Raw genomic sequence first — 18,209 nt, forward strand, 5'->3', positions numbered from 1 at the left:
AATAGATCGAGGAAGAAAGATATTTCTGCTAAGCCTGCCGCGTTATATGAACGGATAAAAAAAGTTGTATTATGGGAAAGAAATATTCGGAACACGTAATTTTAGGAAAAATTGCTTCCAAAGTAACAAAGTCTCGCTAAAACCCATCGAGGCTCCTGGAATATTGCTAATTACTGGTGCAACATTATCTTTTGCTTGAGAACCTCGACTGAAACTTACATAATAGATACGTAACGCAAATCGTGAGCGGAAACAGGCAACTTAACATTCTTCGAACGAATGTTTAGTTTTCATTCGAAAATCATGTATCCATATTGGACGCCGTTATAGCCTCCTGGATATTCCACGCGGTGATACCAAGAGGACGGACATCGACTGACTAATAGCGTATTCTCGGTTGCATTGTTCGCGACGTGTAATGTGCAACGCTCTCCACGTGTTTCATGTTTACGACCCGGTCACGTGAGTGGCCGCAAGCAATTACATAATCATCGGCTCGCCATCTAATAAACGAACGTCCTTTCTTCCTATAATTCTCGACAGACGTCTTTCTACGTACTCCCGTCGTTCGAATTTATTAACTACAAATGAAGCCTATTCTACAATTCTCAAGAGTTTTTCTGCCATAAGATTCATTCAAGATCATCGATACTGCGGGACAAAAAAAGAACATTCCTGAATTGAGAGGACTACTAAGAATAAATAGAACGCAAACAACGTTGAGTAATTTTGCCTTGCGAAGGTTAACTATAATTTCTGACCCAGTATGACTCGCACGGAAGATCTGCTTCTTCACAGAATGCACTGAATCAAAGATGGACAAAATTTTATTCGAACGTAAGATGTGTAAAAAGATCCACGTATAGGGATTTATTTATGTCACTTATAATATTTCAATCTGTAATTGACGGTAATAGATAGTTTGGATATTATTTTATTCGTTGTTTGAGGCTTCTATGCAGATAACAAGTTTGCCAATCTCTGTTTTGAACTCTTCGCGTGACCGAGGCAAGGACCATTTTCAACGCTTCGATGAAAGTCACCGAGGATGTTCGATGCAATAACGAAGCGCAACTGTGCGTATCGTGGGAGAACAGATCGAAAACGTTTCGTTCAATGTCTGCATTTACATTCACGTAACGAGCAAATGACTGCGTAGTAGCGGATGCACGCGCGAAAGTCGCTACGAGGTACCGATCGTTCGATAACGTGGCACGTATGCATACGTGTTCGTCGATTAACGAACTGCTCGGATGAATTTAAGTAAAGAGAACAGTTTTACTTGGTATTATCTCGATGCTGAGCTTATTTTTAGTAATAATTTGGTAAGCGTAGATTTGGTGAAAGTTGGCACGAGATCCGCGCCATTTCTACGGTACCGTAACGTCCCCTCGGTCGACAGTCTTTGTGGAAGAGAAAATAACGAACGATCCGTTCCGTTTCTTGCAGGTCTAATGATGGAGTCCGAGAAGAAGATCTTCGAGATGATGAACAAAAAAGCGGGCATGTCGAAATATTGGATGCCACTGGTATGGGCAACCAACATCATCAACAGGGCCAGAAGGGAGTCTCTAATAACCAGTGACCAAGTAGTGCAGACCCTCCTTGTCGAGCTCAGCGACATCCGGAAGAGGCTTGGCGCGCTCATTGGTTACGACACTGTTTGCGTTCCTCTCGTTTACACTCAGGTGAGTATCCTGATTTCGAGTAAACCATGTCAAACGTGCGTTGCTGTTAATATCCTCCTGTTCAATAAACCGAGTATTTGCGCACGTGAATATTGTCAAATACGGGATCGTTCGAAATATACATTGACTGTGGTCAGGAACATAGTTCGCGACAGTGAACTCTGCAAACGGCCGATCCCCGAACCATTATTCGCAGAAGTAATTCGTGATGATTGAAAAAAGTTTGAGAATTACTGCACATTTCTTACTGAGGTCACACTGAATTCTGATAAAAGATACATTGTTTCCAATCGTCTTATTAGTATACAAGGCCAGTTGCTATACGAATGGGTTCGAAAAGACCCAGACATCGTGGGAGGAAGGTTAACTATATTTAAATTTCGATCTGTTTACTTTGTCGAACGTTTTAAGAGTCAACAGACTCGATCGATTAATGGCGCTACGTACCGTTCTTTTTCATCGCGCTGACAAGTCGCTAAGAGGTCGCATAATTGCGGTGGCGTCTACTGTCATTGTAAAATGCCAAGCGCTTTGAACGAACATCTTCATCTTGAGCCAATTCTCATTACCGTCACCTCGTCGATTCGATAACGTCGATAGTCTGTTACATTGTGTAATTTGTAATTCCTCCCGTGTCGCTTATCTCACACCTTACAATTTGTACATTTATGCTGTGTCTCCCAATGTTTTCCCAGACAAAGGATTCATTATGCAGTCTGCGACAAAAAGATAGGTTTACTAAGCTTTATTTACACATGTCTCTTTAACTTTATGTTCATAGCTAATTTGAAGGATGTACAACTCTAGGACCTCGCTCTTCGAAAAGCCTCAAATAAATGTTTACGAATACTTCATTTTCGATTTACCAACATGTTCTCAATCCTTGATATCTTAATTTCAACGTATATTCCTGACTTGCTGACGTGAGACAAAGTGCAACGAACTAACAAAGAAAATATCTAATATTTCAACGTCTTTCACTATTTTCACGCTTACTTTATCTCAAAATTCGCGACAGTGGTGGCCACGGAGGCGGCACTTCCGACGTTAAAGTAACGCGTACTAACAGCTTGTTTCTATTTGCTCGGTTAAATCCGTTTCAGCGGCAAGGAGTTAACGAGGTCTGGAGCAGTTAGGATCATTAGAAAGTACGTCACCCCGTTGCAACACGATACCGCAGATAAAAGGCTCTGTGCGTAATTGTGGAGGCTGTTGCGCGCAGAAATCGTCCGTTTAATCCTGTGGTACGACGTTGTACGCCACAGCCAGGATCCGCGTCAACCATGATCTAACCTGCCGGTTCGCGCGTATTATCCAGTTCGAAGGACTCGATTCATCACGGCGCAACAGTAAAACGGATCCGTTCTCGGAACAATGTTTCGTACTCGCAATTAGCCGACACGTATGCATTGTGCAACGCTAATTGCTCATCAGCTAACGTCCCTAATTACCGAGTGCAGACGCCATCGTTTTCGCAAAGTTAAAAGAGCTCGCGGCACCGTAATCTCGAGCGCTGTACGTGTTCGTTTGTCGAGTGGCCTTTGAACAAACTTCATTTTCCGAACCCTCCTCTGTATTCTGCTTTTAATCCTTTGTTTGAGGGACCTCTGCTTCGTTAAAAGCCTCGACAAGTTATTCGCGCATTTAACGTTTTGAACAAAAATACGATCTAAGTACTGTAAATATTTTGCCTTGTGTAGTCCGTCAAAGTTGAATTTATAATTAAAACTATTTTTGGCTTGGCTGAGATACATACTATTTTTATCCAGCGATTTAAATGTTAAAGACAGTAAAAGTATTTACCGACAATGATTTGAACGTCGCGAAACATATCAATCACTGCCGAGTTCGCGACTGAACGGCGAGAAAACATTCATTCATTGAACGATCGCGTCATCGGTTACGAATGACGATCGCGGATCGCGAAATTCGAAGGAAGACGTCGATCGCCTGGAGGTGAAACGACCGACCGGCTTTTTTCTCGGAGGCAAATATCGGGAATCGCATTATAGGTATATTTAGATCGAGCGCAGACATCGGGGCAAATCGACACGTTAGTCAGCGGTTCATTTTTATTCCTGTTGCTGTTGCAGTGCACATAAATTAAAGCGGTAATAGAAGAATTCCAACGGTGATTCACATTTGCTTATCGATCGACGCAAAAGTATTTCAAATTCTCCTTTAAAAAATGGAATAGATTCGATTGGAAGTGAACGCAATCTTTTAAAGTGACGCCATCTTGACAGTGGGTACAGATGGTACATTACGAATTTTTGTAGCAATAATCTCGATAAAAATGAATTTTTTATTATGAATAAGGTATATAGTATTCTACGAAATGAAATTTTTTCTGTTTACGTTAGACGCGAGCGAACAAAATGGTGGTGATCTCATACGTAGCATGAAGATAGGTAAAAGCAGAGTTTAAATGAATATAAAATATGGAACCTGCTTTACACTGTTTTTTAAGAGTTCAAACTAAGAACAAATTCTGTTCCATATATACGCCATGACGTGATGTAACCTTTTGAGCGGCGAATTTCTGTCGCGAAACATTTGAGGATAAACGTTTCGCCAAATTGCTTCATTGAATTAACAAACGAAAGGACCGAAATTATGTTAATTCCTGATAATTAAGAGAGTACGTAGAAGGTATTCAAGAAGAGTAACCCAACCAACGCGTAATTATTCACTAGTAATGTTTTCGTAATGAAACGGTGCCGAGACGAATCCCACCGACGTTCTTTCAGCGTATAAATCGTAACATGCCCCATCTCTGGCAGAAAGATAGCATAAAATTGCAAGGTTACGCGTAAACGGCCACGGTTGTGCGTGCTACTTAATGATACGTTTACAGAACGCTTCAACTTGTACGTTTTGCGTGTCCCACGGTTAACCTGAACGTTTCCACAGCAAGTGTCTTTGCTTACCCGCGTTTCATAAGTTTCGCCAGAGAGAGTAATTCACCTCGATGCGACAATGCGCTTTAATTACCTAGCGAAACCGCCGCACTGGATTCTCATTGTTCCGTCAGGGACCTTTTATTTCCTTGCACGAGCACGAAATTGAACTTTTAGCAAAAATTCTTTCAAGACTATTTATTTACTAGCTGCTATTCGCGACCTTCCTTGTGTTCAATCTTCTCATATACGAACGAAATATGTAGATAAATATTTAGAAATATATTACACGAGAGTTGAAGTGTTGTTTTACTACTTTGAATTCGACCACGCATTGAAGCCACTCGCTTAACGTGCGGATGAATATCATATCGAATTTATTTAACGAAAGCCAGCTACATTACGAATCTAATATTCAGGATTTCTTTAGAAAAATTTCTCGAGATAAAACTGTTTTGTGAAATATTAGAAATCTATTGCTACAGAACTTGTGGGCTACTTAAATGGTGCCTGAGAGTCACGTTGATAAATGTATATTTTTGAAGAACTTTCCAATGTAAATGGATGTATCGACGACAACACATAAACTTCGAGGTTAATGTACATCGCATGGTCAAGGTCTGCAAATGAGTTGACCAGTGGTTTTTAAAAAGTGGCGTCAATGCCGCCAAAATAATTTCACATCCTGTCTCGAAACTTGTATTTTGATTATCAACGGACACGATCGTGGAAATTCAAAGGTAAATCATCGATTATTTCTTCTATTACTCGTAACCAGCTTTTGCATAAACTATCGTTTCCTGGTGGCCTTCGACGAGAAAGGCAGTGCTCTCGACGACCTTGATATTATTTCATACAAACCTGTTCGTCCGCGCACCGTGAAAAAATGACGATACTGTTAAAAAGACATCTACCAAGCTACTGACCTCGTTTGAAATTCCATACCCTTTAAAAAGGGAACATTCTACCTTCCTAGTGGCTCGTTTACTGTTTCGTCGCGTCGCTGGTTTTTCTCCGCGCCCCAAATTGTCTCGACACCCCTCGTTTAAAATATGGATTTTATAAAAATGTATCCCTGAACAAAATATGGAGAAAGTAACGTCCGAGAGGAGCTATTTATAGTGATGCCACTTATTCCTTATCGTCGATCACTTTTGATGACACTTGGCTCACGCGCAGAAAGTGTATAACGATCGTTCCGAGAATCGAATAAAATGATGCAATCAAAGCATATATGCTCATCTATAAACTTTTGTTGGTTATTCATTCGCTGCCCCCGCCGTGCTTTCATGGAAAACGTTTGATCGACGAACACGACGAAATAGCGGTGCTTGATTTCTTTTATCGCGCCTCGTGAAATTAACTGCCGATTCGAATTGACGTCGTAAATTATGTTTTATTTACGGACTTGCGTCGCATAAAAATCAACGTGCGTATTTCACAGCTCGAACGAGCTTGAAAATTATTTATTTACGTTTTCCAGGTAGTCACGCTATCGCTGTACGCGTACTTCTTTTCCGCCTTGCTCGGCAGACAATTTATCGAGCGTACCGACAAAGGTGGTGGGAAATACGAGGAACCCGACATGTATTTCCCATTTTTCACGGCTCTGCAGGTGAGAAAGATACATGACTTCTAACAACCGTTAATCCGTTGTTGCGTATCAATCAACTCGATTATCTCGTTTCAGTTTTGTTTCTACGTGGGATGGTTGAAAGTCGCCGAGGTGCTCATTAATCCCTTTGGCGAAGACGACGACGACATTGAACTAAACTGGCTCATAGATCGACATATTAAGGTATAGTTATTATTCGTATGTACAATCAAAGTAAACTTTTTTACCAGATAAAAATTTCCAGGAAATTATATCTAACATCGAATAAAATTTTGTCCACCTTTGTGCATAATACTTTTAACAATGTTAACGTCATCCAATATGCAAATAAATTCTTCGCTGGTCAGGTCATCCTACAAGTGATGTCGTTTTTAAAATTAATATCAAGATTTAAAGATACGAATCACTGTTTACAACAATGTTCTAACTCACACTTCTTGGATCCCTTCTCCAAAGAACTTCTACAAACCAATGTTTATTCATTAACGATTGCAAATGAACCTTCGGAATATTAAAATTTGTACTCGTTAAATAAAATAACAAGAATCGTTTGCATTTTCTTAATATTAAAATACATTTAATATACACCTGTTACATCTTTGCCTGTGTTGCACTGTTTAAACTAATAGAGCAATGAAACGCTTCAAATGAATTCCGTTCACTCTCACTTTCCGATTTTTCTCGAATAGAAAATAATAGCCTTGCATGCTTTAACCTGTTTCCTAAGACCATAGAAGAAGTATTCTTTTGAACATACAAAGAAATAAAAATACGTGTCTTAAAAAAAAAACTTGATGGCCTTGAAATCTACCTGTCGATTCTACCCACGTGCAAGTATGCAAATTTTTGTAAAAAAATGCACGCCCTAAAACTAAAATATAATAATTAACTAACATTTACTTTTATCTTACTTTTAAATATATTTGATGTCATGTTAACACCTTCCTATGGCATTTAACTCGACGAAATCCGGGCCCAATGGCTCATGATATTCATGTTTGGGCCAAAATCTTCATCACAAGTCAGGCTCGTTAAAGTACGGGAAGGGGTTAAATAGAAATAATCTGACTCGATAACGAAAAAGACTGTGCACCACCGTCCTAACTGAGTTTGTTTTGAATCATCGATATCATTGTTAATACACTTAACAGGCAGGATACATGATCGTGGACGAAATGCACGAGGAACATCCAGAGCTATTGAAGGATCAGTATTGGGACGAAGTCGTGCCGAAGGATCTACCGTACACGGTGGCCAGCGAGCAATATCGACGAGAAGAACCGAAGGGATCAGCTGAACACTATAAGGTCAAAGAGAGCGACGCTCTTTATGCAAACGTTATGCTGGGTACGCAAATCCACAATCACGTTCAGCATCGCAAGCCCCACCAGGATGACATGTATGCCGATTACGTAAGTGCACGTCACGAAACAAACTTGAATCCATCGATATTCAAACGACCACCTGCAATATAGTGTCCTTACTGAATCATAATTAATATTTGGCAACAAAGTAATCGTCCGAAGGTAAAACAAACTCATGCTCATAACCCATAAGTAATTTTTGAGACAGTTTTCTAGTTGAATTAAATAACGTGCGCCAGGTAGAAAATAGATAACAATATACAAAACTAACAAATAATGAAACATTCACATCTCAATGGCAATACATGTGGTGGTTGTTCTTAGCCAAGAAAATAGTTTTGTTATTCATTAGTTTTAAACATTTTTTTCTCGTACAAGACCCATTAGTGACACATGCTATTACACTGCAGAATAAAAAAGAACTTCCATGCGAGAAATATTAGGTCAGACGTTATAGTCAACCTTCACAAGGCAAAGTTAATCGACGTTGTCCACATTCTACTTACTCGTAGTACCACATTCCCCTTAATCCGTGACTGACCTTTCTTTCTTTTTGCAATATATTTAGCCATCGTTAATTTATAATATCCTCTTATAGATAGAAACATATATAATTGTATGTTCTCAATATGTTCTCAATTTGGCAAGCTTTTCAACAAAATTTATTCTTTTATAATTGGGAAAAACAATTTTCTTAATATTATTCGTTAAAATTTTGTACTTAAGGATCTTAGAACTGGTAATGACAAATTTGCAATTAGATTTTAAAAATTTCAAATGTTTTTGCTAAAAATTGTTGAAATTTTGAAAAGGTTTAAATACAGATATTGTTTCTCATAAAAATTGAAACCTGAAGCCGTGGTGGCTTTTTCGGCCTTCCGAAGGATAACAAACTTTCTGGATATAAGCATGAATTTATTTTACTTAAATTGTGTAATACGTTCGATGTCGATTAATTTTCTTTTCTTTTTTATTTGTAACGTTGTACGTTTCGCAGGAGAGCGTCGATACTCCGATAGTGGAGCGAAGGAAGAATTGGTTGCAACGACAAATCACGCGAATGGGTTCTGTACGTAGTTCCTCGACCACTTACAGCAGCGGCGGTGGTTTCTTTTCTCGAAATCGCCACAACAGTGTCTACAGCAGCCCTGAAACTGGAGGGATGCCGCAGACAAATAACCCGAACCTGAAGATGTCGCTTTACGATCGTCTGGTGGGTCGAAAGAGTATTCGCAGTCAACGATTGGGTCGACAAGGCAAGTATTATATTTCGTGCAAACGAACATATTCAGAGACGACGAGAACCTTTCGAAGCTTTCAAATTGTCCTGTTCTACAGCGACGTTACACCAGTGTATTCGGCAAACTCGATGCAAATAAAGTTTGGAAGTTCGTTCCGTGGACGTGCGAATCTTAATTACCGGCTGTGTTAACACACCGGTACACCTTCTGTAATGACGTTAATTTCCAAGCCACTTAAACGATAATGAAGCAATCTTATATAATGTTCCCGCGCATCTCAACAATGTATTCCACCTTGCATAAATTAGTCGCGTTAATCAGAAGCTTAAATCGAAATATGTTCGTTTCTTGCGTAGTCATTCAATTACAAAGCAATATTTTCATAGCAAGCATACGAAGTCACGTTGAATAACGATAAAACAAAAGCGGGCGTTCGTTTGGCGAACAAGTATATGGTGTGGAACTAGTGACGTAGGCAAATGTTCGTTATTCGCCGAATATCAAATATTTGCCGTCGGGTGACGGTTATTAAATAGGTACGAATTGAAAGAAACATCCATCGAATAATCGAACGTCAACGTTATTTCGATTCACACAATTCAAAAGGAACATATATTTGACAAAACTTCCATCACTGATAATGAGCTTTTCTTAATATCTTGGGTTAAAAGTTTCTATTAATAAGAAAACAATATTACAGAAAACATTTTTCTATTTTCGCTGTGATGATGTGACCGAATGTAATTACGAAAATTAGAGTCAGTGTTGAACGGACACCGATACAATGAGGGAACATTCGTAATATTTAACAGTCGAAAAGAATTTACCGAATAAAAACATAAAGTGGAGATACGCTCGAACCCTTTGGTGAACAGTTTGTCGAACGTCTGAATAACAGCTGCGATTCTCTCGTTTGCTTGCATTTTTTACCGCGACACGATCTTCTTGCGCGACCGTCGCGTTCCATCGCGAAGCGAGAAAAACTTTCAATGAAAGTCTCGCGAATGTACCTCGACGCTTTCCTCTCCTCGTCGACGCGTGCAAGGGATTACGCAACGCGTGACATTGAGCCACCTAAACGATTTCCGCAATCGCGAATCGCAGTTCTCGAAAAAAAAACATTCCTAAGGCCTTGTGCTTCTTTCTTCGCCCGTTCCTCTCGCTTCGCGGTAGATAAGAAAAAAATCCACGGCGGGAAAAGTGGCGCGCAATTATATCATCGAAGAGTACGCGTCTCGTTCGCGCTGCCCTCCGGCCCTCGTTCTAGTAGGACGAAACACTGTGAATCGTTTCCTCGTTCCAATCGACGACCGTTCTCCAGCGGTAAAAATAACGGAGAAAGAAATCAACGATCATCGACAGCCTCGGTTGGCGATTTTTCCCAGCACCAACAACGATTTGATCGTCGCCTAGGAGACGTTCCCTGTTTTTCGAAAAATGACCAATATTTGGAATTTTTTTCCAAGCAAAGTACGAAATGAATTAAACTAAAATTTTTCTTGTTGATTAGGATACTTATGAAGTCACTACCTAAATTTTTTCGAGTAATTTACTGTAATACTAAACGGGTTACTAATGATATTTTGGTGCTGGGCTAAAAATGTAATCGTAACCGGTAAACACGATTGAAGTTTCAGTGTTTTCTGTTTACTCTGAAAGCAAAATTCGACACCAGCAGATATTTAGAGACAGTGATATCGTTGTGGCCGGAGTTGCCTTTATCTTTTGCCGACAATCGAAGAAAAGGCTAGTTAGTGAGAGTGAATGACATCTACGAATCACATCTAGCTTCATTTTAAGAAACATTACTGTACTATCTTCTGTAAGACAGTTGTAGCAGATTGTTTCAATAGTTAACAAAGCTCTTCACCTAAAACTTGAGAATGTCATTATAAGAAAACCAAAATATATTTGTGGGTAACCTAATATACCATTGTCCTTCTAATGCTACTTCAAAAAATCTTTCACTCTACTACAGTACATGTTTAAGACACAGTTCTATAGGCAAAAAAATGCTACCGTTATAATATATCTGACTCTAGGACAACTGAGACTACTTTTTACATGTTTCCATAGTAAAATAAACACATGGAAGAAAAGGTACCTTAATCACAATGTAAATCAAAGTGCTAATAGAATTAGACCTATCTCAAGAACGAAGGGAACACGAAACAAGCGCTTACTATTTAGGTCGAAAGAGCGATATGTGTTAAACAGAACGCAACCTCGATCGTCCCGTGTCTGGTACCAATGCGTACGCGCGCTGATCGAATTCGTTTCTGTTCACAGCTACGATGACGAAGCCGAACTCGATGCCAATATCCCTGAAGAACAGACCACGTATACCGACGCCAGACGTGACGAAAGAGGTGGTAGACCGTGAACAGAGATTAGCCCTGTCAGCGACGAACGCTGCGAACATCGGCGCGGGCGTCGTCGGAGTAATACCAACGAACGGCCACTACCCGACGGACCTATCGGTGGTGCAGGTGGTGCTCTCACCCATTCAGGAAGCAGAGGGTACTCCGGTAACGGGAAAATCCGGAGCAGCAGCTTTGGCGCAGGCCGTGCTGTCTCCAACCTTAACCAGCGCCGGATTGGTGGCTCCGGTCACCTTGACACCGGTCACAATGAATCAACTGACGCATTTGGGCCTGATGACGACCACCACCGCGTCGATGCTCAAACCTAACAATCATCCGAATGGTATTCAGGCAACTCTGACTGAAGTGAACAGCAGCGAAGAGGAAGGCTCTGGCAGTGGTAGCAGTAGGAGCGGTAGCATTACAGGGCAAGAAGAGCGATCAACGCCATTGATCACCCCTTTGATCGGGGACACGAACAGCCGGTTGGGCAGCAACGGTAGCTCGCCGACGTTCGACAGCTACACCGACCGATCTCCCATTCTGATGAGTCCCGAAAAATTGGGCTACGTAGTCGCCACGGTGCCGACTACCAACCAAAACGGCAAAGCGGGATCGGACCCGCGAGGCAGACGATCGACATCGTTACCTGGCCCTCCGGTATTGCAACCTAGAGAAGACAGGAGCATGTCTCTGCCACACTCGCCAGGATTGCATCCGAGAGAGAATCGTGCGGCTTCCGTGTCGCACGGCCCCGACCCTCCCAGCATCGACAGGCTTTTGGTACATTGCACGCAGGACACGCGCCCCAGGACCAGCAGCATCGACCACGATCTTTGCAGGTCCACGCAGCGCGTCCAGGACACTTCGAGGAAGATCAGCAACGTGTCCTGCACCAACGCATCTCTCTCGAGCGGGCTCGGTACGCCGGCAAACACGGGGACCAACATGGGACCCGCCAGCACACCAGGCACAGGCAGCAAGAGGGGGGAGGTGTACGTCTGACCCGAGACACTCGGAAGCAACGTCGTAGATTATTTTCTGTCCCGTTCGAGTCGATCGTAGCGCGACAATATCGAACGATCGCTTGCCTGAAAAATCCGACTCCGTCCGTCATTCGCGATGACTTCGCGCGGTGAGAGCAGGAAGTAATCTTTCCGCGACGAAGGATAATGGGGTTCTCCGTCGAATCGATCGTGCTCGTTATCGTTGACTACGCACGAATCACTGGACAATGTCGGGGAAAGCTTCGAGCCACTGTAAATACGATCGTAAATCCCGAAGCATCCCAAACGCGAACGAAAGTTCGACATCGCGGTTGATGTAAAGTCACCCGAAACACGTCGTATTATACCTGCTAATCGATTCTGTGACTCGTATTTGTGTGCAATAATAACGAACGGACGCAGTTTCGCGATTCCTTCGCGGGAATCTCGGGACAATACTTTTTTTTCACCGTATGTGCAATAACGTAGTAGCGAGAGAACGTGCCGGTCGAGATTACGACACGCGCCGCTCTAACGCTCTTAGGCTAGACATTCTTTATTAAAAGACCCGAAAATGCGACTAATTTAAAACGAGTACGTTTTTGATACACATAGTATTAGGCTTCTGTTGTCCACGGTTTACTTTGAGTACAGTCGGTGGAACAGATATAGGGATCTCGTGTATGTGCTTGTAGAGTATCGATTTTGATCAAAACTGCGTTTTTAAAATTCATTTAAAATATTTAAAATATATAAGAAATATGTGCCGATATGATATTAATTTTCAAAGTTAGATATTGAAGAAAATTTTGAACAGGTCTCGTACATTTCTACGAATAAAACAAAATTTTAGTCTCGTAGAAAATTTTACAGATTTGTTCTAGCAGTCGACATATTCTTCACTGAATTTTTGAAATTAATTTAAGTAGATCGCTAAATCTGTTCCATCTGTGATATACACAGAGGTGGATTTGAAAGTTTTCACAAGTATACGAGGATTCGAAACTGTACTCGGAAGAAGTGAATTTGTTTTTTGTAAATAGCCGTTCGTCGCAAGACGATACGTGACTCATCGCTTTCGCAGGTCTTGAGGTCCATATTTATTCGATGAAATACGGAGACACGACGTATTCGGCGCGCTCGAGAGCGCTGCGAAACGCGTCGATTTCGCGTCAGGAAATGACGATTGCACGCGCAACGTTTGCCATATTTGCTATACTCGGAGACACTTCGTGTGAAATTGCGGGTAATTGAAACGGTAACGCTCTGTCTCGTGTCTCGAGACGATGTCGTCGACTCAGCATATTATTTTATGATTGTGTAACCAGAGTTATGTAAGTTTTATTCGCGAATAACGAATATAAATTTTAGAAAAAAAAATCCATTAACGAGTTCTAATCTACGAATGAAACGTAAATAGAAATTCGTTTGCAAATGAATCTCAAATCTTTATTCATTATTCTTGAATTAAATTTGTCTAATTCTGTTGTTGACCCTGGTCCTACCTCAATATAAATTTGGATCATGTACCAAGTTTGAATAACTGTAGGGTCTGAGTAAATTTATCTAGTAATAACTTAATAATACATCGAACATCGTTAATATATAAATTTACTTGCAAACATTACTCAAACTTAATATGTGACTCCATAGGATTAGGGTTGATACGTTGACTATTCGTACCTGGAGTCGCGAATGCGACTCAAACGTCCAAAGAGACGAGATTTTCATTTTAACGTTCTACTATCTTTTCTAGTAACTATGCGTCTCTCATGATGTTACAATATTGTTTAGTTTTAAAAAATCTTCTAAATTATTGGTACAGATGATGTTTATCCTGTACTGAAAAAGCTTCGAGGTCAAAATTATTCTGATCCACACGCGGGTCAGCGAACTATCAACTTGCTAGAGTCATTGTCGAGTCAAGTATCCGATCAAGAATACTTCCCCTTCGAAAAAGACTGTCCTTTTTTACCTTCTTTATTTCAATGATAGTTATTTACCTTTTATTCTCTGCTCGAAATTTTTGATCTAGTTAAGAATTTTGCCTATTTTCGCACTATACTGCTGAATTATATACCACAATCGCGATATTTAGTAAAAATAGTACTTATACATGGTGTTCGGCTACCCCTGGGAAAAATTTTAATGGAGAATTCTAGAGGCCAAAATAAGACGAAAATAAAGAATACCAATTTGTTGATGAAGGCTTCGTTAAACAGTTATTAACGTTTAAAGTTCCGACTGTACTGAATTTTTTTCTCGAAAATGCGCAAGATTTCGGGGGTATGTCTATTCACCAAAAATGATTGTAATCGACTCCCGCAACCGAAAATAATTTTTTCAGAATCAATTAAAATTTTTTTTTTTCGTCGAAAAATTTAGGCACCTACCCCCCCTGTCGATTTTTCTTAAAAATTCATTTTTCAGTTTTAGTAATTTTGTTTGACACCTTACAGAAAAGTTGTCTAATACTTTTTTGTAGGTACCCATGAGCTCTACTTCAGAAAAAAGTTTCATTGAAATATATTCACAATTGTAGGAGTTATGGTTGTTTGAAAATTGAACCATTTTTATGGGGTTTTTCTCATTTTGCGGGGTCAAGGACCAACTTTTCGATTATTTTTGCGATTTGTACATATTCTACACTAAAATACGCGTCGATTGCTTTTTTAAACATTAAAATCGTCCAATCCGTTCAGAAGTTATGACGTTTTAAAGATTCGCATGAAAATTCGGGCAGACGTTTATGGCCAGAAATTATATTTTCGGTAAGGAATTTTTTTCTCGAAACTGAGTAAGATTTCGGGGGTATGTCTGTTGACCAAAGTGCTTGCAATTGACCCCTGCAACTAAAAATAATTTTTCCAAGACGATTCGAAAGTCTTTTTTTCCACCCAAAACTTTCAGCATTTACTCGAATTTTTTTCTCGAAAGTAGGTAGGATTTCGGAAATATGTGTATTCACCGAAAATGATTGTAATTGACCTCCGCAACCAAAAATAATTTTTTCAAAACGATTTGAAATTTTTGAATTTAATTGTTAATAACTTTTTAACGAAGCCTTCATCAACAAATTAATATTCTTCATTTTCGTCTTATTTTGACCTCTAGAATCCTCTATTAAAATTTTTCCCAGGGGTGGCCGAACTCCCTGTATAGTTGAAGAAAGAGTTGACTTGACAATGAATTTAATATCTGTTCGAAAAGCTGGTGAATCGATATGCGTAATGAACGTGCGTGATCATCGATATTTGAACAAAATCCACTTGACTTGGCGAACTGTACCGACGAATGGACTTTCTTCTCTTTACGAGCGTGCGCATTTGCTATTCAGTTGTCCATATTCAATCGCACAACAGCTCAAGAATTTTTCTACCAACTCGGTTTTCATAGACCACTTAGTTATAAATAACGAAGATCGGTGTACTAGGAGGATCAAGTATGGTGGACGAACGGACGAACGTGTATATGTACATAGTAGATCAATTAAGTTAAGATTGTTTGGTGTATGAGATTACGAAGATGCTCAATGGAGACGGACGACAAGTAGCGTACGATACGCGGCGAATTTGTTGTGTCGTGATTCGATACTTCGTCGTCGATGAGGGATCATCTCTCAACGATAAGTTGGCATCACTTTAGTTTGACCATTAGTTAGTAAGAATGATAGCTCGAAGCGCGAAATATGTAAATACGAAAGTATTTTTAATTTACTTGTTGTTTCATTCATTCTGGCGATGTTGTAACTTAAGCGGAGCTATTTTTCCTGTAAAAAAACCGTTAATTTAACATCGGATACGCGAATAGCGACAACGAAGGAGAATGCAATCTGGTCTCGTTGAAATTCGAATCGACGCGATCAGTAATTAACTAAGATTGTCCGTAATTTTGTTTAGTTACGTAAACCATGATAATACGATCAAGCTCCGTTGTACTAAGAACAGAAATTACTATCGTCAGTAGAGAGGATGTGCCCTTAAGCATACTTCTGGGTAACATAATATTCCATTGAATGTTCTATGCGACCAGGAATGCGTCTTATGCCACGAATAAATTATTTAGAGCTTATTAGCTCTGTTGAAGAACACTTATTATATTAGTCGAGTGCTGCGTATGACTGTCGACTTCGAACAAAGGTGGGAGGCAACCGAATTTGTAGATATTTAACTCACAGTATTTGTAAATAGATAACATCTCGGAAATAATATCTTCGTTCTGAGACTCTGTTTATAATATATCGGTAAACAATTGTTTCGGTGCACGAATTGTGTCAACGTGACGCGAAAAAAAATATCACTTTTAAGGATAGTAATACGCTCTTATTATCTATAATCTATATTAAAAATAAACGTTTTGAAAAGTGTCCGGGATTATGATTATTCTTTCCAAGATATTTATAGAGTTCTTGAAACTAATGAAATCATTACTAATTCCTCTTACTGATGAACACCGTTTCCTCATGACATATTAATGACTGCAATTAATTCAGAAAAGACCCATGCTCGTAATTATAATCGTGATTTTCAACTCACAATAATACACGGACGATGTCAAATGCTGTGGATATAAACGTTGAAACTGTTGGAACCAATACAAGTGATTTTCGATCAGAAATAGGCAAAATTTTTATCTATATAGAAATAGTGAATAAAGAACTGTTCATCCGTTTCTCTTAAAATAAATGGGTGGAACTCATAGTTAGAATGTATTTTGAGATTGACCAACTCGAAAGAAACAAAAACGAGGTACAGACAAAGACGAGGTATATACAGCTTCGTGATTCCTGGACCCTACCCTGAAAAGCGAACGCGAAAAAATAATCGCAACACTAAAAATAATCGCAATCAAATTCATATTATTATATTTGCAACGCGATTAGTATTCATGTTTCGCAACGCTACTGCAAACCACGATTAGTGTTTATACGCAACTCTACTCTGGAAAAACAAACGCGAAAAATTCTCATCGTTCGCAACTCTAATGTTAACTATGAAACTAATTAGCGACAAAAAAAACTAAACAAGCAACGCGATTAATATTTTTTTTTCGCAACATTAATGCAAACCGCGATTTACTCCAGAAAATTGGTCGTTGTGGTACAAGTGCCATCTGAAAAACTACTACTACTTCTACTGAAACTACAGACGAATATAGTGACAAAGTAGTAACGTAGAATGACTCTCCATCCTCATCCGAAGATGAAGATGAAGAGCCATTTGTTGCAGCCCACTCTTGAGACAGTTTGTCAGGGCCTCTTCGACTCATTGAGTCTTTTCTTTCTTCGGCGGTCCTGCCAAAGCCTGAAACTTAATACTACGCTCGAGATTCCGTACAATACACAAGTGTAGAGAAACTCGAGCGGGACGAGCGTTTCGGGGAACCTACCGCGATAAAGAACGCGACCGCGAAGAGCGACTTCAAAGTCGCGCGATTCCAAGAATCGAAAGTAAAACCAAAGCAAACGATAGAATCCGTTTGGATCAGCTAACATTTTGATTCTCCAAATCGAACTACAGGAATAGGTCTGCCACGGAAATAAAATCTGTGACAGCCCTATCATCCTGACCCTACCTACTTAGGTCTAAACACACACACCAGAAAGTAAGTTACCTACCTACCTAATCCTATATTTAAAAAATAGCAAAACCCATTCTCGCAAACATACACTCCACGATTCTCACACATAATGCCCGGGCGCAAGAGCCTAATCTAGAGAGGAAGCCCCGGGGTTCCTCCGACACCCGAACATTGCAAACATTCACACTCTAAGGTACGTACCAATTTCCTGAAATCGGCTGACAAACGCTAATGACTATTGCGTTTTAATTTTGCATAGTCTGATAAAAGATATTTTATATGTACTTTTATGCTTTCATTATGTCGTACGCGTCCGTGTGCTCTTTGACAGACATTCCTTACGGATCGTCGTCGGCACATAATTTAAGGAGTCTACAATTTCTTGTACCCATCTCGAGAAAACGTTGCCAATTCATTATAAAATTCTCAAGCTAATATTATTAATCATTTAATAATTATTCGAAAACTAAGA

The 18,209-nt window shown here is 39.9% G+C and overlaps 1 protein-coding gene across 2 annotated transcripts in view; it reads left to right on the forward strand.

The window, feature by feature from the left end:
• The window catches only part of Best2 (bestrophin family protein), a 71,199-nt gene extending 54,669 nt beyond the window's left edge, over window positions 1–16,530 (forward strand). For both annotated transcript variants that reach the window (XM_076766483.1, XM_076766484.1), the window contains 6 exons: window positions 1,450–1,688; window positions 6,072–6,203; window positions 6,279–6,386; window positions 7,355–7,615; window positions 8,565–8,823; window positions 11,098–16,530. In XM_076766483.1, the coding sequence (XP_076622598.1) occupies window positions 1,450–1,688; window positions 6,072–6,203; window positions 6,279–6,386; window positions 7,355–7,615; window positions 8,565–8,823; window positions 11,098–12,176 (2,078 nt within the window). In that variant the 3' untranslated portion in view covers window positions 12,177–16,530. The remainder of the gene's footprint in view (window positions 1–1,449; window positions 1,689–6,071; window positions 6,204–6,278; window positions 6,387–7,354; window positions 7,616–8,564; window positions 8,824–11,097) is intronic.
• The last annotated feature ends 1,679 nt before the right edge of the window (window positions 16,531–18,209 follow it).

Source organism: Colletes latitarsis, chromosome 6 (assembly GCF_051014445.1).
Source record: "Colletes latitarsis isolate SP2378_abdomen chromosome 6, iyColLati1, whole genome shotgun sequence".
Lineage (NCBI taxonomy): Eukaryota > Metazoa > Arthropoda > Insecta > Hymenoptera > Colletidae > Colletes > Colletes latitarsis.